The 27,921-nt window shown below is 39.8% G+C and overlaps 1 protein-coding gene across 5 annotated transcripts in view; it reads right to left on the bottom strand.

Annotated features, from left to right (window-relative positions):
• RALGAPA2 (Ral GTPase activating protein catalytic subunit alpha 2) overlaps nt 1-27,921 on the bottom strand; it is a 137,309-nt gene that overhangs the window by 57,930 nt on the left and 51,458 nt on the right. For all 5 annotated transcript variants that reach the window (XM_072857639.1, XM_072857638.1, XM_072857642.1 and 2 more), the window contains 12 exons: nt 17,557-17,685; nt 16,021-16,149; nt 14,691-14,749; nt 14,271-14,379; nt 13,570-13,680; nt 13,139-13,207; nt 12,831-12,968; nt 12,136-12,319; nt 9,400-10,171; nt 9,019-9,090; nt 7,886-8,009; nt 6,675-6,830 (listed from right to left, as the gene is read on the bottom strand). In XM_072857639.1, coding sequence (XP_072713740.1) covers nt 6,675-6,830; nt 7,886-8,009; nt 9,019-9,090; nt 9,400-10,171; nt 12,136-12,319; nt 12,831-12,968; nt 13,139-13,207; nt 13,570-13,680; nt 14,271-14,379; nt 14,691-14,749; nt 16,021-16,149; nt 17,557-17,685 — 2,052 coding nt within the window. The remainder of the gene's footprint in view (nt 1-6,674; nt 6,831-7,885; nt 8,010-9,018; nt 9,091-9,399; nt 10,172-12,135; nt 12,320-12,830; nt 12,969-13,138; nt 13,208-13,569; nt 13,681-14,270; nt 14,380-14,690; nt 14,750-16,020; nt 16,150-17,556; nt 17,686-27,921) is intronic.

Here is a 27,921-nt window from a genome sequence, read left to right as displayed (position 1 = left end):
ACGCCAAAACGTAGCTCTGCCTTCTTCACTGTCTCTGTGTGGGGGGAAAAAAAGAAAAAAGAAAAAAAAAAGTAGCGATTTTCATTGGTAAATAACAACTAAGTAATCTCAACACGCCTTGTATCAGCCTACATTGTACCACTGAATTTTCCCTCTTCAGAACCAGGTAGCTCCTTTAAAAGTAAAGACTTTCACTCCTACGTATTGGGTGGCAAACTGTACCCTAGTTGTAAGAGAAACATGGCAAAACCACAATACATTATGAGAATCAAAGTTAAAACTATGAACTTTGCTTACAGTTTATACTCTAGCAGAGTAAAATACAGCTAAGTTCACAGAGTGACTTAGATTCCCAGTTTATTTTAAATAAAACAGAAGATAAAGAGTTGTATTTTATTTACATCTACGAATAAAAGACATTTTTAGTTCTGTTTGAAGAAAATACAAACCATTTGTGTCTTATAAAAACATGGAAACATTAACAATACTATTGCTGGAGCTTCTGACGTACAAAAATCAGTACAAATTACTGTTCTCGTGGTCATCCTGATTTCTGTGCATTCTCTTAGATTTTCTTAATTGCTCAGTAAAAATAAAGCAACATCCAAGAAAATACTTATGTTGATAATATCACAGTGCAGACTGATACATACAAAACTAAGCAGTAATTTACATGTACGACAAAATCCTGATTTCACTTTCTGTGAACAGATGCAGCTAGGTCACCTTAAAAGTGATTAAAAGCAAGATGTAAAGTTTAGTCTTAAAAAACGAAGAAATCTGTCTGGCTACAAGACTTTGGGCACAACAGGTTATACGTACTGAGGATCTAAGTGTTTGGCAAGGCTATTCCGCACGCAGCCGAAGCTGAGCTGTAATTTTCTATGAAAGCTGAGTGAAGGAAGGACCCAGCTCGCACCAGCTGTATTCAGAGCAGCCCAAGGGTGATGGATTTGTAAGCAGTGCTCACAATTTATCAGGCTGAACCCAACGCATCCTGATACTAGAGTGAGTTCTGGTACTAGCTTCGCAACACAGAGCAAGCCCACAGCAGCGGTATTTAGCAACCTCTGCTCTAGAAAGCTCAACAAATATGGAAGCAGCATTCTGTAAGGTGATGCAATTGTCCAGTTGCACAGGGCAATTCACAAACTGAATACAGCTCCTCTTTCTACAAAAACAAACCGTGAAGAAAAGGCTCTGTACTGCCTTGCCTCCTATTGCTTTTGGAGTGATAAATAGCACATACCGCTCTAAAAACCGTAATCAAAATACATCCAAATACTGCTTAAGAGACCCTTTTTGAATCACAAGGGACTATTCTGATAATAATCAAATACTTTTCATACTGAAGAATCCCAAAACACTGTGTACTTATATCACACCCAAGAGAAAAACATTTGGTAAACAGGGAGGAGTTAGATCAACCGAGGCTTGCTGTGCTTGTTTGAGACAGGAAGTGATGGCTCTGAGCTCAAAATCTTGCAAACATCGTGTGATAATCAATTACTACCTTTGCTACAATCCTCATCGCATGCCAGTAACTCATTGTAAAGCTTGAGTTACTACCTGTCATTGTTTTGAAGTCATACATCCTTAATCATCGTGTCTATAAGGTATAATGTTACAAATATAAAATTGGCATTAATCAAAAATATTTGTTCTTGAAAGATAATTTCATTGATAAAAACATTATAATAATCTTATCAGTGACAACAAACCAGCTGCTCTTTTCCTGTATCGCTCATTCAAATTATAGGCTGTGGGGTAGCCTCAGTACCCTGAAGGACACAGGCAAGTTTTGCTCAAAGGCCCAGAGCAACACAGACGACGCATTTGGAGCCAGAGTCCCATGCCAGGCTCTCCATGCAGTTCAGGGGTGGGGAAAAAATAGAAAAAACTACATTTTAAAAAAATCCCAAAGCAGCCAGGAAATACGATGTACGTTAAAAAGCAAAACCAAATAACAGACCAGCTCAAGCACAAGTAGTCAGATTTTTTTAAGTTTATTGCTGACCTGAACGATCTCTACAAATGCTCAGGGAAGGCAGCTCTTGAAATTGCAATTGCTTCTCCTCCCCGAGCGAGCTGACAGTGCATGAATTTTTAGCCTGCACGTAAAAGCAGTTTTGCTAACATGAACAAAATATATACATTCTCGGCTGCACACGCTCAGACACGGCCACGGCTTGATGTCTCAGCTACGCCGAGCATTCAGCGCCTGGGAGCTAGGTCAATGTACAGCTTCTGACATGCGTCACGCCGCCGTTAATCATATCTGGCCTGCGTTTCTTCAGCCCTAATCTGGGCGCCGGTGCGCAGCCGGCAGCTCCAGAAGCCGCGCAGCCAGCCTCCGTGCTGGGAGGCTCGCCCAGCGCTGCTGCTCCCCTGCGCTTGTGCAAATAGTTTTCAAGGCTCCCCGCTTCGGCTGGGCTGCACGCTGCCTGCCAGGCAACACGCCGCCGCTGACACTGGTCACGGTACACACCTAATGGCCTGACCTCCTTTCCCTGCTAATTGCATTACACAGCCAGCTGGCTCCAGAGAGGAGTCGTCTGCTTGACTGAAGAATTTCTGCTTTTGGGGAGGCATGGCTGCTACTTTTGCTAAGTAACAGTCGGGCCTGACATCCCCATTGTCTGGCTGACAGTGTACCCATCCTAAAATCTAAGTTTTATTTGTAAATTAACCAAGAAACTTCCTGCCAGAACAGTGCTGCCTGGAGACTGATAATGTGTGCCTTTCATTCCCTTTCACTCTTACTGTATCACTGCCAATTTGTTTTTCTGCTGCTCGCCAGCCCTAGGCTATAAAAGCCTTGTAAGACATAAGTGCAATTATAGTCCTGGAGTCAAATGAATTGGACAAATCCAATAGCACAGCTCTGTCCCCACTTTGCAAACCCCTACAGCAGTTAGATTAGCTGCTAAAAATCTAATCTAGCTCTAGCTAACAAATTTCTGCAGCGAAGGAGCAAGAGTTCAGTATGGGGTTGCAACCAGATTTCTGAATTGAAAAAGTTCTGCTATGACAATGGAGAAGATGGAATAAATCACTTAAAAATCTTGCAGCTCATTTTTAAACTGTTAGGTACAATTTATGTAGAACAAGACAGGGGAAGGTAGGATGCTGTTACTATGATTGATTTTCATTCTTGCCGCAAGACAGCCAGATAAAAAAAAGTTTAGAACCAATGATGCTGAACCCTACAGCAGCAAAAGATATCAGCTGAATTTTGATTATTCCACCAGGAAAGATTTCTTTCACAGCTAAGACTCATTTTGAGAGGGTTTTTTTCCTTCTTTTTTTTTTCCCCTGAATGAGCAATATAATGTCAGCATATATGTCAAATAAAGGAATACAAACTGCAAATTACAACTGTACTGCACAAAAATAAAGGGCCAAGTTCATCCTTAGTGGAAGTGCACTTATTCTTGTGAATTTATACCAGAAACGAATTTATCCTCTTGTGTTCAGTAAAAATAAAGAACCATAATAACATATTTAAGTAAAATTACTGCATCTGCTTAATTCCCCAGCCCACAGAATTTATGGCCTGCTGTACTGCTTCCTTGGCCAGCAGGTGGTAAGACCTTCTGTTCAGCTCTGGAGCTTGCGAGCCAAGCACGCTGATTGGTACTGAATTCTTTTTGCGTGTCTGTAGGCAAAATAAGCAGAGAAGAAACCACAGAAATGACAAAGATTTCAGAGATAAGGAGGACCTTAGGTCCCAGATAGTATCCATGCAACCCACTCTGAAGGACGCAGGGAGAAGGCAAGAAAAAAAAAAGTTGTAGCCCCCATTGCATCCTGATTGGCAACATGATAAAATTTTCTCTTCCCAGTAATATTGTCCCCTAACACCATATACAGTTCTATCGCAGCAAACATTAAAATGGAGCAGGTACTGAATGAAAACATCGTCATCTGCCTTCCTCTCACACACTGCTATGAAAAGGAAGCATTAACAGAAAGAAGTAATATAAAATAATCTTTTTAACCTGGACATACCGCCCCAATAATCTGAGGTGAGGACTTAAGCCCAGCATGCGCTAACTGTTCAGTGAGCAAGTGGAACTATTAAAATACTTGTGATGATCTTGAGAGTTACCACGATCTCGGAAGCAACATTGCATTTGATCATGACTCTGTTAACCAAGTATTGCAGAACTAACAAGCGCAGTATTGACAGACGGGAGAAATAAATACATTTTCCTCTTGTTTAAGAGTATGTTGCGGGCAGGCACATGTTTCTTTTCAAGCACACATGCCAGTTGTGGTCTGAACATGCAAAGGCTGCCAAAATCAACATGGGACTTCTGCGGACTGGGGAATTTCGTTGCTAAAGCATCAGTGTACTTGCCTTTATGTATTTCAGTATACGGCCTCCACAGCTAAGGTTCACAAGTGAAATTTCAAGAAACAGACACTTTTAGGGTTATAAGAGTTCTTGCAGGATGTTTAATATTGTCTTTAGAAATGGTTCAGATATACACTCATGCTCAAAACACTGGTTTCAAATGCAGGCTAGTTCATCCATCAGCATTTTCAAAGCATTAGAGAACTATCAATCTTCCGGAAATTTTACAGTGCTTCTGAAATGCATCTTGCCTCCGCTCGTAGCTGCAGTTTTGCCAAATTTGTCAACAAGTCTGTGCTAATTTGCACAGAAATACATGCTTGCTTACCAAAGAGCTGTGACAAATTAAACGAAACTTTTCTGTGCCGAAGCACAGAACCATGGAAGATTATACGTTAAAAAAAAGACCTCTGGAAGTCATCTGGTCCAACCCACTGCTTACAGTGGGGCCAGCTCCCGAGGTCCATTAGGTTGCTCAGAGCTTTGTCCTTCTTTACAGGAATACACAGTTTGATCCCTGCAGGGTTCCATTCCTATAGCGGATTTAAGGGTTTTTTTTAAAGTCTTAAAGCAATTACTTTGTGGTATTTTCTGTGGATAATATGTACTGGAGCTGGCCTTGTTTCCTAGCACTTCGAGACTTGGAGGCTGGCAACTACTAAACGCTTTTGCTTTTTCTTTCTCACAAAGAAGAAATTCTCTTAAAGCAAACATAGGGAAGACAATTAAATAGAATAACCAGACTCTCTCAATGTCTGTGTTAATCCCTAACGTGGGTGGGAATTAGGAGAATTAGTAAAATAGACTGTTTGCAATTAAAACACATTTCTCCTCTTGTGGTAGCTCTGTCAGACTGTGCTCTCTCCTCTCCCAGATGATGTATTACTCAACAGCTAGACGATATTTCACCGCCTTTGCTGTGCTTCCATAAAATCCAGGAGCTTGACTTACAAGGGAAGATTAGACTAAACGACCACAATTTGTGTAGGAAAAATAAGACTGGGAAAGACACGGTAGCAGTTCTCAAACATGAATAAGTCTGCTGCAAAATGATCTGTTCTCCATATCCATGTGGAATCGGATAAGAATAAATGGGCTTAAATTGAAGCAAAGTAGATGCTACAAGAAATTTTCTCATGGTACAAGAAGTGGAGCATAGGAATACGTTGCCTAGGGAAACTGTAAAGCATTCATCACTGGAGTTTTTAACTAGCAGCTAGATAAATACTGGCCAGGAACAATAAAAATACAGATAGTCCTACCTCAGTAAAGTGATAGAGACTATACAGCCTCTTCGTATGTACCACAGCCCTACTTCTCTATCCTAAAGTACTTAGATTACATTTTTTTCCACAGCCATGTAAATCCACTAATACGAAGAAAATGAGTTGCATACATAAAGAGTAACGTGTAATTTTGTTGACTTTTTTTTTTAAATTACAGATATCACAATAAAAAATAAAGGATCTAGCTTTACTATTAAATGCTGGGAAAGTTTTCAGGACTGGTAATCAGAAATTCCACCTTTTTGTTTCGAGGAAAAGCACATGTTATTTTGAAACTAACTGGACAACAAATCCAATCACCCAGTGACATATTTTTAGATAATTTTCAGAGCACAATAGTATCACATGGTAGACTGGATGGCTGTAGTAGCATTATTAATGCACATTAACAACCTATGTAGGACAAGTTGCCAATCTTAATTAAAAAGGCAAAGATTTGGTATGCACCTAAAATCATCTTCGACTCTAAGCAGCAGTTGGCAAGCACCATAATCTCAAATCACTCCTTGTTAGGAAAGACAAATGATTAAGTACTGATACCAACAAAATTTTGGGGTGGATTCTGGCCATCTCTGAAGCAGAGTCTGCTTGGCAGAATTGTGAATAACTGGATAATGGCTTTAAATATCAGCTGGCTGCTTTTGGTACTATGCTTGTCACTTCTCTTTCACTTTTTTTTTTTCTGTTACACGCTGGACGATTCATCTGTAAGGTTTTATTGTGCTGCATTTGGTTGTTTTGTTCTACCAAACTACAACAGTTTTGGCAGGCAGACAACATACAAATGAAATTATTGCTAATATTATTACTAATGGTGGTATTTGAGGCTACCATGGAAATGTTAATTGTGTTTCAGAATCCAGAATTTAGAAGCCATTTAATTCAGATAATCTAGCTGCAGAGCACCACATGGCACAGCAAAGATGGCCTGCTAGGACCAGTTAGCACAATCTGTTTTCAGTTTAAACTGTAATTTAAGCACTTGAAGACTACAGACAACTTCTTGAAATACACAGCAAATTATTTACCTTTTTGGTCAGTGAATCATCTGAGTCTGATGGCATTCTTGTAGACACATGAAAAATTATTTCCACGGTAGATGTAGCATAATAGGGTGCCGTTTGTCCTGTGCTGCCATTGCGCTGCAGGCCACCCATAAACCCACCGTGTGTTGAAAGATCAACCTGATTGATGGAAAGTCATAATTAGAAGAAATTTGAAAAGACTGATGAATAATCAGTATTTATTTATATATCAAGACTTGGTGAATTTACCACTCTAGCATTCTGTAGCCATCCCAGAGAAAGAGAAGTCTTCCCCTATGGGTTTGTGATCTTTGCATTAGATCTGTCCATTTCCCATTCCTGTATTTGACATTTACTAAAAGTAAACATCTCTTAACTAGGTACTGAGTCATTATCTATATGGCTATTTTACCTTCCTTCCAGCAAACAACAGCAAGGAAGCAAAAGCATTGTCATGCGCAGCTGCTCTAAGGGCTATGCATGGCTTAGCGAGCCTGCTCAGCGAGAAATAATTTTAAAGCGCAGAGAAAAATATAAACAATCAGAAAAACTGCAAAGAAAGTGAAGATTTGTACAAAAAGAAAAACCTTAGAAGAAATTATTCTAGATTATTCAGAAGAAATGCCTCTCTGAAGACAAGCCTGTGTCCAAAAGCTTGTTTGTTTTCCTAACTGCATCAGTCTGAGGATGCTACCTCTCCCTGTAGACCTTACGTCACTTAAATCCTTAAACATGAAAAGCAGCTACTATATATTTCCAAAAAACCATAAACATTCATGTCATTTAGGTTACCGACACACCATTTCAACAATGCAAACTAAAACCAAACGTTTTTGTCCTTCGTAAAGCAGCCCTGTGGTTGGGTAAGTGGTCTGACCACGCGAAGAGCTAGAAGGAGCTAAAATTAAGGTAAAATTATGCTATAGCTCTTAATGATGCAGAAAGCAGCAATGCCCACTGCAGCACCACCTGTCCATCAGAAACAGGAAGGATGCATTCATCCAAAGTAGCATGTGGATTTACAGAATTCTGCTAAAAAGGCAATCTTTTAAGTACTGCTAAATATTAGTGTGTATTAATCTTTTTTTGAGAATTAAAAAATACGCAGCAATATAAGCCGTTTGTTTTCCATTTACCTATTTTAACTGGCTTACATTGATTTTCGTAGGTCTTCAGATCAAGTACATTAGCTTGCCTAAATTTATGACTATTACCTCCCAGCCCAGTCCAGCAACAAAATCTTCATATGCCTGGCTTCCCCTTGCATTGGACAGTATTGAACATTTGTCCTCCTGTCCTTCTGCAATGTAAAACACTGCAATCTTGTGAGTTTCACGGCTGTAATTAGATATAAAAAGAAACAAAAGTTGAAGAAGTTTTAGCTCAAAATTATTTTTAGATGACCTGCACTCAAAGGCTATGAACAGGTGACCACATTTAACTCTACATGTCTGTTTCTTTCATGCACACAAATACATCACTCAATTTCAGTTGCAGAAATATATTTTCACCTATTTTTTTCCCCATGACCGCACTGCAGAGACACCGCAGTTCAGAGAGTGGAGCCGAGTCCATTCCTTCCGTGCATCAGCAAAAGAGCTGATGAATAAGTTCTGATTACAGGGTTAATCGCTTACATCTGTGCAGCCTTGCCAAAGACAGGAAGATTGCACAGGTGTTAATGGGAGCATCATTTGACCTGCAGAATTTTAATTATAGGGTGATGATATATGAGAAAGAAAAAACATTATTGACTTTCAGATCCTGGGTTGAGTTTTACAAGGTTGACAGTGACACTTGGCTTCTTTGAAAACAAGCTGAGTGGATCTGGTATGAAAATTGTTGGGATACAAGAAAATCAGAACTCTGTAATGCTGCAGACATTTTTCAAATAGCTGTATGTCAAGTAATGAAAAATAAACCAGAATAGTCAGAACTCTATTCTGCCACTACCTGGCTGTAGAGTACTTGTATGGAGATTACCTCTTAAAATACTGCTCTTGACACAGGGATCATCCTGCAGAAAACAGTCCTTTGTGGGAGTGGAGCCAAGGTCACAAAAAATTTTAGAACTTCTTCCCTCCCCTCCCAGCTAAAGAAAACAGGAAATAGGTTGCTGTGTCTTATTATTTGCTACTGATTTTGAATTCTATGCATATAGTACCAGTGAAAATAGCTTGTCCATTCAGGCTACAGAACTCTATAGAAAAAACCAATCAATTTTTCATACAAATACTTGTATCGCTAGCACATGCAATTTTAATGAATTTTTCATTTTGGTGACGTACTTATTCTTTCTTTGGAAACGCTAACCTTATCAATAGTGTGTTTAGTAAACATCACCTACCATTGGCGGGAATCCAGATTTTTCAGTTCTCGCAGTAATTTTGAATTTTTCTTAAGAAGATGAAAGCTTTTTCTATAAACATAAAAGAAGACTTGAAGGAAAATGCAACACAGCACAGACACAGTATTTTCTCATTCAAATACCTTAGAGAAGGGAATCAAATTAGCATGATTCAAATGATTTCTTTTTATTATTATTACAAACAATCTGCAGATGTCTATTTAAAATAATCACTGAAGCAGGTATATGTAAAAGTTCAAAAGTATGCCTCGACTACCACCCAGCTATATAATTCTTGCTTTCTTAAGTGTGTATGCGTTTGGGGGTAGAAATGGGAAGAGTAAGAGTACCGCAAACATGTTCTGAATCCTCTCTTCCTACCTTCTATCCCAGGAGTTCATTCCCAAGTCATTTAGCAACAGCCGACAGAAATAAAAGGACGCTTGAGGTTCAGCAGGACGTGGTTCTTCTTGACGGGCCACCTTCATACTGAAGTCCGAGCTGCATTTAAATATATACTCTTTTTCCTGGGCGCTCTGCCTCATCAGGGCTTCAGTGATCGCATTCTCTTGGTCGTAGCTCACACCAAAGGGTGGCGGCGATGGCTCATTCAGCTTTCGCTGGGGATGTAAAAGGCATTCAGGACTGGTGTTACCAATCTTTTCCAGCAATTGGTCGAGAGCATCTTCTCCTTCTTCCACCTGAGAAATGTCCTTCTGGGAAATGAAGTGGTGCTCAGGGTTGCCTGAGATCACAAATGCGTTCGTTACGCTCTGCTGTGGAAGGCAGCCCTCCAAAGGTCCATACAATATTCTGCCATCCCAAGAGTACTTCCCTGAGATATCTCTGACAATTACCCTTACGTCCGAGGGGGCTGCTGCTGGTTCAGCGTCTGTCTTCTTCTCTGCAGGGATTTGGAGGTAAGATATGAGAGTACTATCGTTAAACACGAAGAGCTGCAGGTTGGGACTCCGGAAGACTTCTGAGGACAGCTCGGAGGACTCCACGTAGGAGTTGTCGTGGTTCTCGCTAAGGAGACTGTGGAGAATGGCAGGGCCTCCACTGAGCGGGTAGTGGCTCAGGTGATTCACCAGGTGAGTCATAACCATCCGCGCTGTTAAAGGTATCAATTCTAAGTTCCTCCTCCTTTTTTCTGAAACGATCAATGAAAAAGATAATAGATCAATAAGGGCAGCAAGAGGTAATGAAAAAGAGCATCTGCAAATTTCTGTCATATTTCAGAAGCTTGCCTTAGTTGTCCTTCTAATCCTTCCTGTTCAAGAAGCTATTTACAATCACTCTCCAAGGAATTCTACCTGCCCCACATTTTTATTTTATTTTACCACATGCCCTTTGACATTTAGCCTACAGTCACATCCAGGACTCCATACAACATGCAAAAAGTCCTGCACACCGATCCCACAACGCCTGCCATCACTGCAGTTTCATCTGGCATGTTAAGGTGCTTCTCCTCACCGCCTGTATTCCCACAGTCATCCCCACAGCAATCACAGCAAGAGAGGGACAGGGCACAAGAAGCAAAGGTAAACCAGAGAGGCAACTAAAAACCAATGCTTCGCAATCTTTAGCAGCATGGTGGTAAAGTTTGTTGTATGAGGCAGGAAGAGACTTTCTGGATCCCAAGATGTTCCCCTCAGTGCAGACAAATACATCAGTTATTTCATCAATCGATCGTGCTCCGAGTTACATTGTGTCTCCACTTCTCCGACTGGAATGTTATTCCAGATTACCCCTTTTATTAGCTAGAAATCTTCTAATTTCCAGGTTTTGTTTGTATTCAGTCTAAAACAATTTTTCTTTAGTTTACAGTGTTTTCCTCGTTCCTTGGTATTTATACCTTCTAATGCACTTTTAAACAACAGGTATATCCCTTTTCAGCCTTTTGCTAGCCCCAAAAAGCCAAAATTCTTCAGCCTCCTCTCATAAAAAAGGCTCTTTATTCTTTTCCTGAATCCTCCAGTAGTAAATCTCTGAATTAATCTTTTTCAAAAACAAGGAAACCAAAGAACTGGTAGGGCACTAACATATCCAAGATGAGAAACATCTAATTCTACCTAAAATGACGAATGTACCTGACATGTAACTTTATCTTTCTGCTATTCACAACACGTCCTACTCAGCAAGAAATCTGTGTAGAATATGTTTTAATGTTTTTAACCTTTTTGTTAAAACTAAAAGTACATACTCAAAAACAAAGAAAATAAGCTGTAGGATTGAAAAATAGTACAGTATCAAAACCTGAAAATACTATTTTAAAGCATCACTGCCAATCCAACATTATCTCGCACAACTTCATATTGCATCTGTACTTTCGATTCTTCTGCAGAAATACATTAATGCATGTTAATCTTTTAAATTACTTAAAATGGACTTAATTCATAGTTGAACAGCCATTGTTTTAAAGGTTATTTTTAACAAGCGTTTGAAATAAAAATGATCTCTATGAGAAATCACTTAGAGATAAATTATTTCCTATGTTTGGATGCATACTTTTGACTTGACTTTAAAAAGTTAGTAACATAATGTACCTAGATCCAAATAATCTCTTTGCACTTTAGACACAGGTAGATTGTGAATCAGCAGGAACAGCATATTTATGTAGCTGCAGAATTTGGTCCAAACCATACATGTTCTTCTCAAATCACTCAGAACAAGCCAACTATCTATGACAACAGAGTCATTTCTACTGAAAAATTCAAGGGCAGCTGCATGCTTCTGAAAGAAGTTTGATTTGGGGCTTATCTTACTTGTTGAATTTAATTCTATATACCAAATTATAAGTAGTACCAAAGGCAAAAACAGCTTCTCGGTCTATCCTATCTCCGTACAAATTTCTTGCTATGCAGCACCTTAGTGTCATTTTCTTTCTCCTGTGATCTTTGTAAAGAGTAATGTCAGCAAGAAACTCGAACATCCTATCACAGAGGCAACTGAAATTCATCAAAAAAAGGGTGCTGCCCAGTTTTCAAGGAATAGTTGCTATGCGCAGTAAGAAGCAGCGCGTTTTCAAGGAAGAGATGTAACCTGGAAAGCTTTGTGTCCTTGCTGCTGAACATTGACATGCTGGTCCTCACCACGCTCTGTGAACTCTCTTACCCTCGGCGACAGTGAGCAGGTTGCCCAAATCTGTGGAGGAGTGGCACTGGGCTGGCTCAGAGCTCTTGACGTTCCCCAGTGGCAAAAACGGGTCATAATCACTGGACGAGAGATCCGCCAGACTCAGCACATAGTGGCTTTGCTGAGTATACGTGCTGGAGCCATTCACACAACAGTGCAGAACCTGCAAGCAGACAAGCGTGACACTGAAGAGGTAATAAAGTGTACATTACAGTACCCACTTAAACACATTCAATGAGGAGTGACCCACCATAATTTTTACACTGTGAAAGCCAGGACATGCTACAAAACACATCTATGTCTAAATACAGCATTTTTAAAGCAACACTCTTTGTCAGCACTTATTTTGTACTTTAACAGCTCACTTCAGGACTTACGTTGTATTTTAACAGCCCATTTCAAATAATTCAAATGTTTCTGCAAAGATTATTTTCCCTGGCTCGTTGTTTTAAGCATGTTACCTTTCTTCACCATCCTCTGTCTATTCTACATCTCTGATCTTTTCATCTTAACACTTTACATTCTTAACTTCTCATCTGTATGACTTCTGCCCACACTGCAAGAATTCATGATTTTCTACAGCTTGCTAAAAATGCTTCTGTGCCTAACAGGATCTGTGAAAGGCATCTTTAAACACCTAGACACAATAAATCATGTTTATTCCCCATACTCACTCTGTAAATATAGTCCAGTAAAGGAGCTTTGGATGCATGTTGATCTTCAAGAACACCAGCAGACACCGGCTCCAGTAGCATTTTCATGGGTAATGCCATACACCAATCCAACAAGCAAAGTAGCAGCGAAACTATAAACTAAACAGAAACATGTAACACAGTATTTAGGTATATTCTATTAAATTCACCCAAACTTAAAGGTGTGAGTTTAAAAGTTTAAAATACAACTCTGTTCCAAGCGCCTTCATTTAATAACCATCTCGAACAGCCCAACAAAAGAATGGAGACTGCTCTTTTCAGTGACGTACCTTTTTATCTGCTTCCACAGAGGAGTATTCAGCACTCGGCAAAAGAAATGCAATAGTGGCCACAAGGATCTACATTGAAATAAACAAAATTCCAGAAAGACATTTAACTTCTTTCGCTATAAAGACAGAGCATGAACTTCATTTGAACAGGGTATGAAAAAGGTTAAATTCTCTTAGGAGCATCTAACTGCCCTTGTCAATCAACATCCAAGTGAAGTGAAAAGTTTTACTGAGCATTTTGGAAATAAACCACTACAAGTAAGAGAAAGACACTGGTCCTAGGACCACAGCAAGTACATCTCCTAACGATAATTGCAGAAGAAAGAAAAAGTTAACAAAGTTACAGTTACAGTAGCTCAAGTAAGGAATTAAAGAATTAAGACAATTTTGCATACGAGTTCCATACAAACATTTTAAAGAAACTGACGTACTTCAGTAATTTTTCTGGACAGAGAGGATTCGTACTTCTGAAGCTTTTGCCAATAAGAAACCAGCAGCTGAAGAACATCACAGGCTACTTGAGCTACCAGTTTATTAGAAAACTGGAAGAAAAGAAATGATGATTAAAAGCCAAATAAAATATCCAGCTACAATACAATGCATTCTGTTTTTCTACATTTAAAATTATTTTGCATCTATACAAATGATAAAAAAAAAAAAATCACACTGTCAGCATTAGGAAACAGCAGGCTTGGCATTATCTATCTAATCTTAATTTGGTCTGTTGTGGAAAGGGTCTTTACGTACCTAATCACACGCTATTTTTGCAAATATTTTGTACTTTTGTATAGGATACCACTTTGGCGACACTGAAGAACTGTGCATATACTCCTTGGCAACTTCACAGGAGCCATAAGGGTCTGAACCATACTCACTGAACATAATGAGCTACTAACTACATGCAGAGGTTCAGGACTAGGAGACATCTTTTTGAAGATGGCCAATGCCACATCACTAACACTATGCAAAAAGCCCCGAGCAGTTGTGTGTTAAGCAGCATCCTGTCAGTGCTTTAAGCAAGGAAAAGACAAACCAGCAGATTGTGCTCCGTATAACCAGCAACTATTTAAACAAAAAATGAAAATATCTTTTTTACACACCGCTAATTGATTACAGAGTGTCATAGTAATACCTTCAGTGTCACACCTATGACATTGATTGCTTCCTTCACTTGGGGATGGTTTGTGCACTGTGTTAGTTCTTCACATATCCAAACTCCAAGGCCACAAATGGCTATGCATCTTTTTTTAAAAGAAAAAGTGTTTTTGTCAGAAGTTTTAGAAGAATATTTAGAAAAAAGAAAAAGAAAGAAAAAGAAAGAAAAAGAAAGAAATGCACAAAGACGCGATCTCTCTCTTTTCCCTCTCTCAGGTCACGCAACAGGTCAATACCTTCATGGCGCGGAGTGAACCTCATCTCAATAGGGCTAAAGTGAATAACTCGTCCATATAGGATCAAACCACAAGGCAGTAGTAACAACTCAGCTGTACAAGCACCAAAAAAATCAGTAGTGAGAAAGACTTCCCATTTTTTCTTTTACTCAGTATTTTACCTTGCAGCTTCACTTGGCTCCTCTGTAGCGTTCTTCAATAAAATATTTATGAGGTAGCACTAAAATAATAAAATAAATTAGAATAAGCATCTTTAAATAAAGTGAATGTATGAAAAAGTTGTTTAATTTTGACATAGTTACAAGTGAAATAACTTTAATTCTCAGTCTATTCTTAAAGCATTTTACTACATGCCAATTTTATTTTGTCAAGGGAGAAATACTTACTGATCACAACTCAAATATACAGGCCCTTGTGGATAAATCTAATAGATTTAAAATCACGTACAGGCAGCAAGATGGAAATCAATTCATTTTCAGAGTTGATGGGTATTTACTAATGATGAGTAGTGGTCACTTGGTAATACAAACTATAGGGTTGAAGTTCTAAGCAAGCCATGTTTTGAAAAATTTAGTGTATTTTTCAGTACAGAAAAGACACTTTCAAAATTGAGACTGTTTTAACACACCTCCAATGACTCTCCGAGGCCTGATGAAGAAAGCAAGAACGGGAGGGAGCCAAGTGTGCTAAGGGTTTTGCATTCTCTCCGGTTCTACCTTCACGGGCCGCATGAGGAATTTGGAGATTCCGCCCCAGCTTTACCTAACTTGTGCAGTGGATCAGTGTGGTGCCTCAAGTTTTATCGAAAAGCAACGGAGGCTTCTGTGAGGGCAACCATTTGGACAGGTTTCACCTGCAAGTGATGCTCCAGGTCACCTTTGTTGGGTCTTTACGGCAAGGCACATGTGATTTTTTTCCCCACCCAGAGTATTGCTGTGAAGGTCAATAAATTACAAAGCTTTCCATCCAGCAAAACAATTCATGTCTCGGGGTGTCCCACTGAAGTTAATTCTCAGGGAAAAGCCATTCATGTAAGTTGATGGTTCTGTCTAATATTGGAATTTTCTTAACATTTTACTATAATACCAATAAGGCAAAAAACACCTCCCCTTATGCACACCCCACATCTCTTACAGAACAAGCTAATATACACAGATACAATGAATGGACACTTTAAATAATACCACCAACATCATTTAATGAATTGACCTGACAGGCATCTGGCTGGAAAACATTGCATTTGATCATAGCCAGTTCACTCTCCTTGAAAATAAAATGTAATTTGCAGTATCTAAGCTTTGTTAATTTTATGGCCCATGTTAAGCAAAGCAATGCTTATCAAATAAGTACGTATAATGTGTGCAGTTGTGGGGTTTCGAGGAGGAGGAGCGGTTTATTTTTTAAACAAAAAGTGCATGATAAAAATGAAGTGACTATACAGCAAAAATATGTTAGGTTACATAAGGATTTACTAATGAAACGTGACTTTACCTTCACATCTGCTGTTCCCGCGATGATATCACCGGCTTCTGAAATGGGCCGCAAGAGCGGGATTTCTTGGTAGATATTTGGAAAGCAAACAAGAGAACCAAGGATGGTGTGAGCTTCTGAACGGGGAGCCTAGCGAAGGAAAAGTAAACAAAAACATTTTCTTCATAAGATTATGCAAATGGCATAAGCTATGAGGCTAGTGTCTGTCACCATAAATACCAAGTGTGCTGTATTCACAACGCAACATTGAAAGTGTCCCAAGGCACATGTCCCGATAGCTTTTCCCTTCCAACTACAGCAAAAGCAGCATTAAAGCAGCGACTTACAGATGCTTATATGCTTTTTGCAGCTGTGTTGCTCTGCTCTTTTTCTGAGGCCAAGCTTTTCCTCCAGCAGGGACCTGGCCCCGCTCCTAAGCATATTCTACATTTTTAATACTTCCTCTGTCATTACACAACACAACTACCAGCAATTCGGTGTCAATAAAAAAATACAGAACAACCTAAAGAAAAAGCTGAGAGTTTTAAGCACTAATCCAGCACTACTATTAGCTGATCGTGTGACACAAAGGACAGCACAATCCACTCAAACTGACTGTGTCCATGATAAAAATGCATAGAGAGATTCCTACTTCAATAAAACCATCAAAAGCAACATGGCATGAGCTATTAATGCATTAACTACTGCTATATGTTGAAAATACAATGCACGCTAAGTTTTATGCTTGTAGGAGAAATGGAAGGTGGCACTGTTTGGGGGTTTTTTTTCCATGCAAAGTTGAGTTTTCATTTCTTATTAGCACTTTAACCTTTGGATCAATTATAAGGCTGATCAGTTCTTTTAAAGAAACGTCAGAAAATTAATGGCTGTAAACTCTTCAAGGGACAATGGAAAAAGCGTGGCTAGGCTCACCATTTCAGTCCTGCTGAAATACGAGAGGGCTGTGTCCCTGTGCAGGGCCACCCGCTCAGCCACACAAATGTCAAGAGCAGCGGTAAAAGCACTTGGCCAAAACGAACAGAAAGGTCTCCACTGAACTGGTGTTTCATGTACAACAAAGCTTTCCTGTTTTTCCCCAGGATTGCCAGACCTTTACCCTTATTTTGGCATCCCATCATTAATTTGCTAATTTACTTCCGTTTCACTAATTTAATCGTTTACGGTCACATTTCTATTAGTGTTGATATTTAGTAAGAAATTCTGTATCACCAAAAGAGTTCCATATTTTCAATATTTGCTCACTGAAAAAAGCTAATGAGATTCTGAAATCCAAGTCCTGCTTTTAGCGCACAGGCGTGCTGCAATATTAGTGAGGATATCATTTCTCACACTTTGGCCTTTTGATGAAACACCTTTGCAATACTAGCATGTCACCTTATCCCAAAATTTCACACATCAGCTGCCATGGTATCTGCCCCAAGAGCCCCGTTTCGCATTGCACTAATGAGTCAACACCTGTTAGAGTGGAGACATCCGAACCTCGTTAGCAAGCGCGCGCTCTCAGGGGACAGGGGCCCTGGGCATCGCCATACTCACCTCCAGCATGTCTGTGCTCAGAACCCTGGCTGCTGCAGTAATGAAGTCTCCTATCAGCATGGTAAAGCCAGGTAAACCCAGGAAGAAAAACCAAGGTGGGCAGTGCTTTATGACAGTATTTAAGATATCCTGAAAGAGAAGTTACCTGTTTGAGAAGAAATAAGCAAAAAAAACCCCCACAAACCCCAAAACCAAAAGGGAGACTGAGAAGATTTAACTTTGCAATTCACCAGTTCCACAGTAATCAAGGTGATAATTCAGAGAGCCACACAGCTCTACGTATAACTGATCGTGACGTAACAACCACTACTTGCCACTGCAGATGCATTTAGTAGGAAAAGTGCATTTTGTATTTTGGTAATATTTGTACTCTTAAATTCCTGTTAAAAAACCCAAACACCCATGTCTCTTCATGTCTAAGCAGAAAAGAACTGTTCTCCTGTTAAATAAGACTTTGAGTTCAAAACATTCAAGCCTTTAATCAATTTAAGATGAAGCACTGCACCACTTCCAAATGAGGTATTTCCTAAAAGCACATTACTCAAAGTTCTGTAGCCATAAAAACATGAGATGACACAAATGACTGCTGCCTTTGCCCTGAAGGAGCTCAAGGCAGTAACTCACAGCAGCTGGCTTACTACTGTTAGGCTGCTCCAGCACATACGGGATTTTTTAACTGTTCCGGACTAGCTGAGAAACATAGCAATGTCAAATGCAAGACGTGATCATACACAGCACGGTAACACAGATAAATCTATGCTAACTAGATTATTCTAAATCACTCTTCTTCTAAATAATTAAGATAGCAAATATAGATAAGCCTGGCGGGGAAAAGTTTTGCTGAACTTTTGCAGGAACAGAGGTTTTTTTGTTTTTAAGAGGTAGCACTATATGTGTAAGAACAGACCACCAGCCACAGCTTTGCTCTCATCATTACCCTGTGACACAGAACACATTTGAGATAAGTGTTCCAACTTCAATCCTTCCACGGTTCAATTCTTCAGTCTCTCCAAATCAGAGCAAAGTTCCTGTATTTGAGTTAAGATTTCCTTCCTACAAGGTTTCAGCAGGTTTAAAATTAGGCACAAAATCTGTATAATCCTTACCTGCAACATTATATTTGCTGAAGAATTAGATAAAGCTATTTCTATATTGAGTAGAAAATTATTTTTTGTCTCAATACGATTTCAAAGAAAAGTTGCAAAGGAAAACCATTTTCAATGTCCATCTTTACTGGCTTTACGATGTGCTAAAGGCGGCTTGAACTTAAATTTAGTCCCAGAATGTGTCCATATGCTCAATTTCTACATCAGAAACAAAAAAAGTCAAACTCATTTTTCTCTATATGAAGATATGCTTTAACTACACTACTATTTTCTCAAAGGACTGCTAAACACCTGGACAGAACCTAGTCAGTGTTCTGCTAAGTATTTACAGCAGTAAGTTCCTATGAAATAACTGTGTTACATATTTAAAATCAATAATATTAGTTTTTAACATAGTAGCAGATAATGCTTTCACTTTCCTGAATAAGCTAAAATGCCACTCGAGTTAATGTTTAAACTAGTTTTAATCACTTCCTTTGATACATTTTAAAGTCAATATCAGTCAATGCAAACATTCAAAAAGAGAGAGCAGATGGATGCAGCAACTCATAAAGTGGGTGGTAAACTCACACTTGGAGCAGAACAAAAGACCCACCCTTTTACAATTAAGGGTCTGATTAATGCACCGGCTCCTCACAACACAACACACCTGTAATTATGAACGGAGCCAGGTACTGTGATGTGTTTGGTCTCTGAATAATTGGGCATCAAACTGTAGAGCAGCAGATGGGAGCACACTTCTGTTGACATATGCCACAATAAAAGAGCCGGTGCTAACCTGGCCTGAAAGGTAACAGAACGAAGGAAGTACAAAGACCCGCTACAAACAACTGCGTTAACTCCTGTCCTTGCTCCATCAATCCCATCTGTTAAATACCACCGTAACAATCATCCAGCTTCATCGACTCTTAACTATGGTCATTGTATAGAACACTTAGAAAATGAGGATAAAATAGAAATTGCAAAACCGTTACTTTAATGTATTAATTCCTGTGAGTTTACAGCACAGCATAACTAATACAACTTTAACAAATGCTGTGCAACACACATTCCAAAAAGCTGTAAGAATGCGGTTGCATAGATCTACCTGCTGCTTATGAGATGTACTACTACTACAAAAAAAAGAAATACTTTTTCATAGTAAGAAACCTTTGAAGAATTTATTTTGAAAAGCTAATGAACCAATCCTCAGTTTCTCTTTTTGTTATGTAGCTTCCAACTGATGAATTCACAGCACAGATTGTGTGCTGCGGTGACACAACACACATGTTAACTATTAAAAGTTATCAATGTACAAGTGCAGAAGAGCTCAGACAAAAACATGTTCAGCCTAGCTTTCCATGGGTTTCCACCGCCATTTTTCATCTCAGGCATTTCAGTACACATTTGTGATAGTTTGAGTGACTTCACTTAAATTAATACGAGGCAGAATATGTCCTGACCATGATATTGTTGTTCTACTTGAGCTTACTCCAAACAGAATGGACAGGAAAGAAACCACACCCCAGGAAGGCGCTTACAGGTAAAATTTGACAGTTTTTCTCCCCTGTCCCAGTTAGCACACTTTCATGCGCAACCGAGCTAACAATAAAAGCATGATTTCACGCAGTAATTCAGGAGCATTGCGAGCTTATCAGAAGATTCAGGCTTATGAGAAAGCGACCAAGTGAGAACATATGTCCTATCAGCAATATTGCAAAAATCAGGTAATTCAAACAGAGGCAAGTTGTTTCCTTCCCTTCAAAGCGCTGTCCTATAAATGTAAACTCTGTTCAGCAGCTTACAGCCTAGTAAATGAATCACTTTAATTGAATGCTATGTACACAGTAACTGGAAAAACACAAGCAATAAGAAAAACATATGGTGATGGCAATAGAAATTGGTTTACTCATTCTGTACAGTGTTGTTTCTTTACTTCTTTCATAATTGACCTTTAGAACGATAAATGTGTAAAATAATTTTGGTTTATTATGGCTCCAAACCTTTCAGCAATTACACAAAATGAAAATTTAAAAGGAAGTATTCATTCTGGAAGCATTTCCATTGTTTACATAATTGCACAGCTATAATTTAGTGTTCATGTTGTTAAAGAAAAGTGAAAAAAAGGACCATTATGGACTATTTCAATTCAAAATGATGCTCTGTAGTGTTAAAAATGGGGAGGAGGGGAGAGAAGGGGGCAATCACATGCACGTCCTTCTCAAATGCATTAACCCTATAAACGGCATAATATTTCAGTATAGGTTAATCTAGTAATCTGAATAATAAGGTCATAAACATCCACTGAGTAAGTGAAAAAAATTTATGCAAGTTCACTGAAAGGTCAATTACAAAAATATTCTTCACCTAATTTTTGCTCAAGCTTTTGCAGATTACAGGTGTAACCAAATAGCCTGCCATCTGCCTTCATCACGTTTCCAATTGTCCCTCAACAGGAACAACATGGATTTTTCACTTAAAGTTCACTCTGTTCTTCACTGAGACACACCTCATTAGGAGCTGAAATTTACAGCATGGGAAAGATTATTAATTTTATTTTAAGGGACCATTTACTTATTCCAAGTTTTCTTAGCTACCATTACATTTTAGGTAAGAGTTAACTTGTCAAAAATTAAGTTCCAATAAAAATTTATGAAGTATTTTGACACCCTCATAAAGCACAGGATTAGCTTGTCAGAAGAATCCATCTCAATCTGTCATTTAAACCTAACCTCCAAAAAAGTTATATTTGCTAAAGTACCTTGTGACTGGAATGCAATAGGGAGAGATATTAAAAACCAGAATAACACTGCATTTGTAAAACACAGATAAGGTTATTCACAAGTGCTAAAGATGACTGACTACTGCATAAGTCACCTGCTGGTAATTGCTCCTTCCCCTCTAAATTACATTAGAAAGCTCTCTCTTTTAAAGCCCTATTAATAACAAAAACCCCACCCCAAAGCCCTTGTGCTGACAGACAGGTGCTCAGATGCCCTATTAACAGAGATCAGACAAACATATGAAGTGCACCAAATTTTTAAGGTTTCTCCCATTTTAGAGTATGTTTGATATTTTCACAACCTAGGAGACCATTGGGATTAAGCATACACTTTGAATTGGAAGAAACATTTTACATTCATACACACAGAGGGAAATATCTGAATGCCCATTTGCTACAGGTACAGAGGTACGGGTACCAAGAGCACAGTTACCAGTCCACGGCACTGCTTGAAACATTGAGACGATTTTGTGTCGCCATACGGATTTCTCCCAAATGCCTGTGGCAGGACTGCTTCGAAGCCTTCGATTGTAAGAAACCAAGGTGGCAGTGCTGAAGCACCTGTAGAGCACGAGGTTAACCGCTTCGAGGGAAGGCGGTTTTAGGGAAGGGAACATGAGCGCACCTCTGAGAGGGCAGGTGAAGGAGCTCCCTGCGGTGCACAGCAGGAAGGCAGGTCCTCTACCTTAGGTGGCAATTAGCAGCACTCTCAACACTTTTCACTTTCACCTGCCTGCTGTATCAGTTTTCAAGATGGAGGAACACATGCAGAGGAGAAGGGATTGTTTTGCACATTTTTATGAGAACATCCCAAAAAGTGGCAAAATACGTTAAACCTCGATTTGCTTAAAATAGTCACTCTCAGAATTTATCATGTAATCTTGCTTAAAAGATAACAGCTAAGCAAGAAGTTGAAGTAAAACATGCCTGAAAGAGAGGCACAACTGCACACAGAGAGAAAAGGATGGGTCCTGAAGACACAGCCGATTTGAAACAAGCAGAGGGAAAGGGGGAAGTCAAGTAGAGAGCTAAGGATGACGGATGATGAAACAGCGTTGCATTGCAGGGGCACGTTAACAAAGAAACTTACTTCAGGAGATCCCAAAGGTACAATGATCACCGGAGAGCTGGAAGAAAAGGTGTGAGCAAAATGGAAGGAAGAGAGATGTTGCCTCTATTTCAAAATCTCTATTTCTATTCTGGACAGAGTTCAGAAAATCCTCACAAAGAAGCTTAACAAGCAGTAGGCACTCCGGCAGGATAGTGCTGGGAATACAGAAGAGAGACAGAGCACTGACTATGAAGTAGGAATTTGGGTGGGATGCAAGCAGTTTAGAAAGAGCAAAGTGTTACCAAAAAAAAAAAAAAAAAAGAACAAAACTACCAAAATCGTTCCAGAACACACAGCTCCTACAATTGGCACTACCTGGCTCTCCCTTTCTTCCAGTCAATCCTAGCAGTTGTTTTTCTCCAGCACGTCCAGCTTATGCTACTATGGGTGAGCAGAGGGGTATGCAGGATTTCCTGTGAGACCTTCCTGTGTTTTTGTCTCTACTGGAAACGTGCTGTCTTGCTAACACTTTTTCAAAGCCATCGTAAAGTACATAATAGGGGCACACAGGCAAATTTTCTACAGAAAGTGAGATATGGGGGAGATTAAAAGAGGGAGAAAATCATGGTAGCCATTGGAAGAAAGTCACAAGAAACTAAAATATGGGAATCTAAGTCCTAATAGACTATATTATTATTATATTCTTCTAAATAGCAGTCTAGAAAGGAATCTAAAATGCGTTATGGTTTCTGAGATGCTGTACAACTAAGGGTCCTCATGTGCAACCTTATTAGGCAGAAATCCAGGCAAGAAGTACTTATTTCACAGCGTACAAAAGCAAAGCTGCTCATTTATTGTACCTTTAGAAGACAATGCTCTACCCAGCTAATACATGTCCCAGTGAACAGCACTAATGGCTGAGCAGTCCAGAAGCTGTACACCGCTCCTCACTGTTGAATAAGAACTTAACAGAAAAATATAAAAGCTCACAAGTACTTTTTTTTTTTAAACTTCAGATCAATGTTAGTACAAGTAGGTAATTAATATGGCTCCTCCAGTAGCAACTCTACTAAAAAATGCTTTATATTATAAATTAGCCATCTCTCACATGAAGAGCTATAGTCAGTGTTTCTACATACGCTTACTACATAACTGGTGTAGCTTCCTTTCCATAATTAGCAATGGTATATTTTAAACAAAGTAAGAGGCTTATAGACAAAAATAATGTACATTAGTATATCACCATCTTTATTGATGGAGTATTCCATCTAAGTCATCCTTTTACTGCTAAAAGGAACTGAGCTAAAAACATAGCTGTTAACTTCTCTGTCTACAGCTGGGCTGTGTTCTGCAGGCAGTCCAGTCTGCATGTGCTGAAATTTAATCACCAAGGACATCTGTCAGCTCATTTGGATTTGGGCTGCTTTTTTTTTTTCCTTCCATATTTAAAGTTCATTCTGCCCTTAACATCAGTAAACTAAAAAAAGCCATCAGCACTGTCTCCTTCCTTGACTATTAGTTGTCCTTTCCACAGAGAATTTCTGAAGTCTATACTTTTTATTATGTTCCTTAATATCTTCTTATATATATAAGCACTCTATTCCAAAGATACTCTGGCAAGCCAGTATAATTGTACGTTTATTAAACTTATTTGTTAAAACTCACTTCAAAAAAACTCTGACTACTGGGCAAAACCTCGGTGGCACGTGTTGTCAACAGGTTACACCAAGCACGTTAACTGATGCTAAAGCCCTGGTAGTAGGGTGAGACTTTCTAAGAAAATGACACTAAACAGCTGGTGGTTTGAAACTGGAGAAATATTGAAATCCTGCCTCTTCTTTTACAGCATAACTACAAGGTAAGCACCTAACTTGCATTGCATTCTCTTCTCAAACTAAGAGTGCAAATTAGACAGAACAGTGTCACAAAAGTCCACAGAAGTTTTAGGAGAAAAACACCAGTAATCTAGGAGGATTATTTAAGTACCAAACGTACCAGAATTGAGGAATCAGAATTATCTCAATAGTTGCTTTTCTGAGAAGGGGGCTGAATAGCGTTAGTATTCTTTTGGTACTTTTGCTCTTCAGCAAAAACAAGGAAGCTGTGAAGCAAGGAGATGCTTACATACCTTTTCAAGTTCATGAAGCAAAAATTACTGCTACAGTAAGCAACCAGTAGCAATAATAAAATACATTTCCTTCCCCGGGTCAGGCATTTGTAAAATTTGTGCATTGCAGTATTAGACTTTGGTTTAATTTAAAACCCCATATTTATTGTCCAAATCAAAAGACACGTATAGTTGCAGTCACTGGAATGGGGGTTTTTCAACCATCAGTCTCACATAGCAGCATACGGCAGCTATGCCTACCCAAACTGCAACAGGCTATCCCGTGGCATCTCCTAAAAATCACACCCCAAGAACGTTTCATGATTTTTCCATAATCTAGATGAGGAATTGGAGCAACCATAGGTAAACTACCTTCACTAACCCATGGTGTGGTAGTGAACATCTGAATTCACTTTTCTTTACACTGGAGGTCAGGGAGGGGAGGTGCTGAGCCTCAGTGAATGTCATTCATAAAAAAATGTAGGAAAAAATCTGGGCTCACTACAGCATCAGAAAAATGCCCATTGACTTGAGTGATACAGGAGGAGAATCATCATCCCACAGACTGTCACTTGCCCCCTGACCTCAGGCCCCTTCGCAAGCTGGAAGTAATTACAACGCCAGGCTGCAACTTTGTCCATACTGCCGTTTATGCGATGACTAGTCCCACCTGAAAAGGTGATGCAATCATTGCAGAGAATTGTTCACTTCTTCCGAGATGTTTGTTGCTAGACACTTCCACATGGACAAATTAGATGCAGCTCATTACCTCGCTATCTCCTTTCTCATCTGCTAAGCTAATTGCTACATCTTGAACTCAGAATGCCATGGGAGCTTTCTATAAAATATAACCCTACATTGGTCTTTTATATACCCCATGAGACAAGTCCGCAAAGTTAGGTTGCGCTTGCCGGGAATAATATTGTATTAATTTCTAACCATATTCAAAAATGTATTATTTTGTTTTTCTATCAACAGCAAAATCTACACAATACAGCAGAAATTTTGTATACTCATATCCTTAAGGGAGGAGTGGAAAGAGAATATATTTCGAAAAAAAACATCTCTGATGCTGACTAAAATACTGATAATCACTTTCACGTCAAAGAGGTTTCTGACTGTAATCTTTAAAAATTATGTAGCCACTTAAAAAGCTCTTCTAAAGTAGCCAATGTGATTTCCTGGCGTTGGTCTACCTTTCTGTTGCTTTCCCCCATAAATTTTAAAAGTTGCACTAGTCATACATACAGAAGGAAAATTCCCCCATGAGAAACCACCCCTCTCCTTTATCCTGTTAATGTTCCTTAAGAGTGAGAAATTTATGCTTGTGCTTAGCAAATAAAAACAATCTGTACTAAAAAAATCTGCACCAAAGTTTATCTTGGTATGCAATAACTTGAATCCTAGAAGCCACACTTTGGCAGGGGGGATTCTGCAGTGTTATCAAGAACTAGGATCCATGTTCCAGTGATCCTTGTGCCCCATTATATCGCACCCTCTTTTGTAAGAAGTTTACCAGTTAACAGGATATACCAAAAATCACTGAGAAGTAAAAAAAAAAAAAAAAAAAATTTAAAAATCACAAAATCAGTACTGGTACTGTGTCATGTTCATTTTGCATCATCCTGTTCCTTACAGGAAGCTGTGAGATCCTGCGACGGCAAAGTGCTTCGCAATGCACACTTCACGCTTTGCTACCGTTTGCTTGTATCAGAGGAGGTACTTCAGCCTCATACAACGCATTCCTGCACTTGTAGTCACCCTCAGCATGCGGACTGTCGGACTAGTCTCAACACCCATCAGGCACCTTGATGCTAATCATACTGGAAATACAGAAATAGGTATAAGGATCGTGCTTCACACCAACACGTTGCAGGAGAATCCGAGCTCCAAAGCACCATGAGTTAACACCTCAACCAGTTTCATAGCTAAGGAAAGTAAAACTGGCAGGACGGTAACACAAGAGAAAACTTGCGGTCAAGTGTGCCACCAAGAGGCAAAAAGAGCAAAACCAAGCAAGGCAAGGAAGAACAAAAGAGCAGCAGCAGCGTGCAAAATATCTGGGAAGCCCTGGAGCAATGTGCAATGTGAGGTCTGCCTTCACTACACAGCCTTCACTTCATCTTCTTTAACTTCTGGATTCTAACTGCACAAGGAGTGAAGTCCCGTGTGCAACAAAGCAAGAGGCTTAAAATCTGTGGACCTGTTATTAACACCAAAACGCAACAAACAGGGTGAGAAACAATTCAACAACCACCAACCCCACATTTTAAAAATCTCCCAGTTTCTATGTAGGAATTGGTTCTCCAGGAAGCGGTCAGATTTCAAAAAACAGAGCACCCTTTAGCTTAGAAAAAAGGAACTGCCGACAGCTGAACACCTCTGAAAATCTGGCCATTTCTTGGAAATGTGTAGATGAAAACAACTTAAGTCCTAAAATTACTGATGTTTTCCAACCTGATGGCCCTGTGTTGGCAGTGGCTGCTATATTGATTTAAGGGTGTTTGTTTTTTTCGAATATAAAAGTGATTTTTTTCTTTTTAATCTGGTCTACATCAGGCTTTAACGTTTCTTGAGTTCTGTGTCTCGTGCGAGAGAGTTTAATGCTGTGTGGTTTTTAAAATTCAGGGGGTCTGATCATAGTGGGTGTTACCACACGGTCTTTTTTTTGGAGGGACATGAAGTTACTCTGTACACCAAGCAGCGTTAAGCTGCCCGAAATCTGCATGGCACCAGCGAGACGAGGGAGGGACGAGCTCCGCCTGACTCTGGGGGAACGTGCTGAGCGGGGCACAAGGGGAGCTCCCCGCGCCCCGCCTCTCCCTCGCCTCAGGGGCGGGCACACCCGCGCAGCCCCTCCCGCCGGCCCGCCGAAGCGCGGGACCAGGCCGGCGCAGGCGCGCCCGCAGGCTGGGGGCTCCGTGCGCCCTCTGCTGGCAGCGCCCGCCGCGGCGTGAGGGGACGGCTTCTCCCAAGGAAGGGAGCGCGCTCCTCCCAAGGAAGGGAGCGCGCTCCTCCGGCTATAACCCCACCGACAAGTGTTTGGATGGTCTCTGTTTTGTCCGAAGAGTATTTCTTATAGTTTTTGTAAGTACTCAGCCGTTCCCGTGGCCCAGTAATCTGCTTACAGCTCAACAGAGTAAGTCTTTTCCTCACGTCCCACTGAATACTTCATTAATTGGGCCAACCCTGGACACGGCGGGGGCCTAGCAACAACATTTATCCACAGAAAGAGAATGTTTTGGCAGCACCTCTTGGCTACAGTGCTAAGGTAACCTTCTGTCTCAGTTCTCCCTTCAGTCCCCTTTGCACCAGTTAAAAAGAGCTGGTGTGACAGTTT

Source organism: Ciconia boyciana, chromosome 3, assembly GCF_034638445.1.
Source record: "Ciconia boyciana chromosome 3, ASM3463844v1, whole genome shotgun sequence".
Classification (NCBI taxonomy): Eukaryota; Metazoa; Chordata; class Aves; order Ciconiiformes; family Ciconiidae; genus Ciconia; species Ciconia boyciana.
The sequence above is the reverse complement of the archived record's forward strand: the minus strand, read 5'-3'. Positions and strand labels throughout refer to the sequence as shown.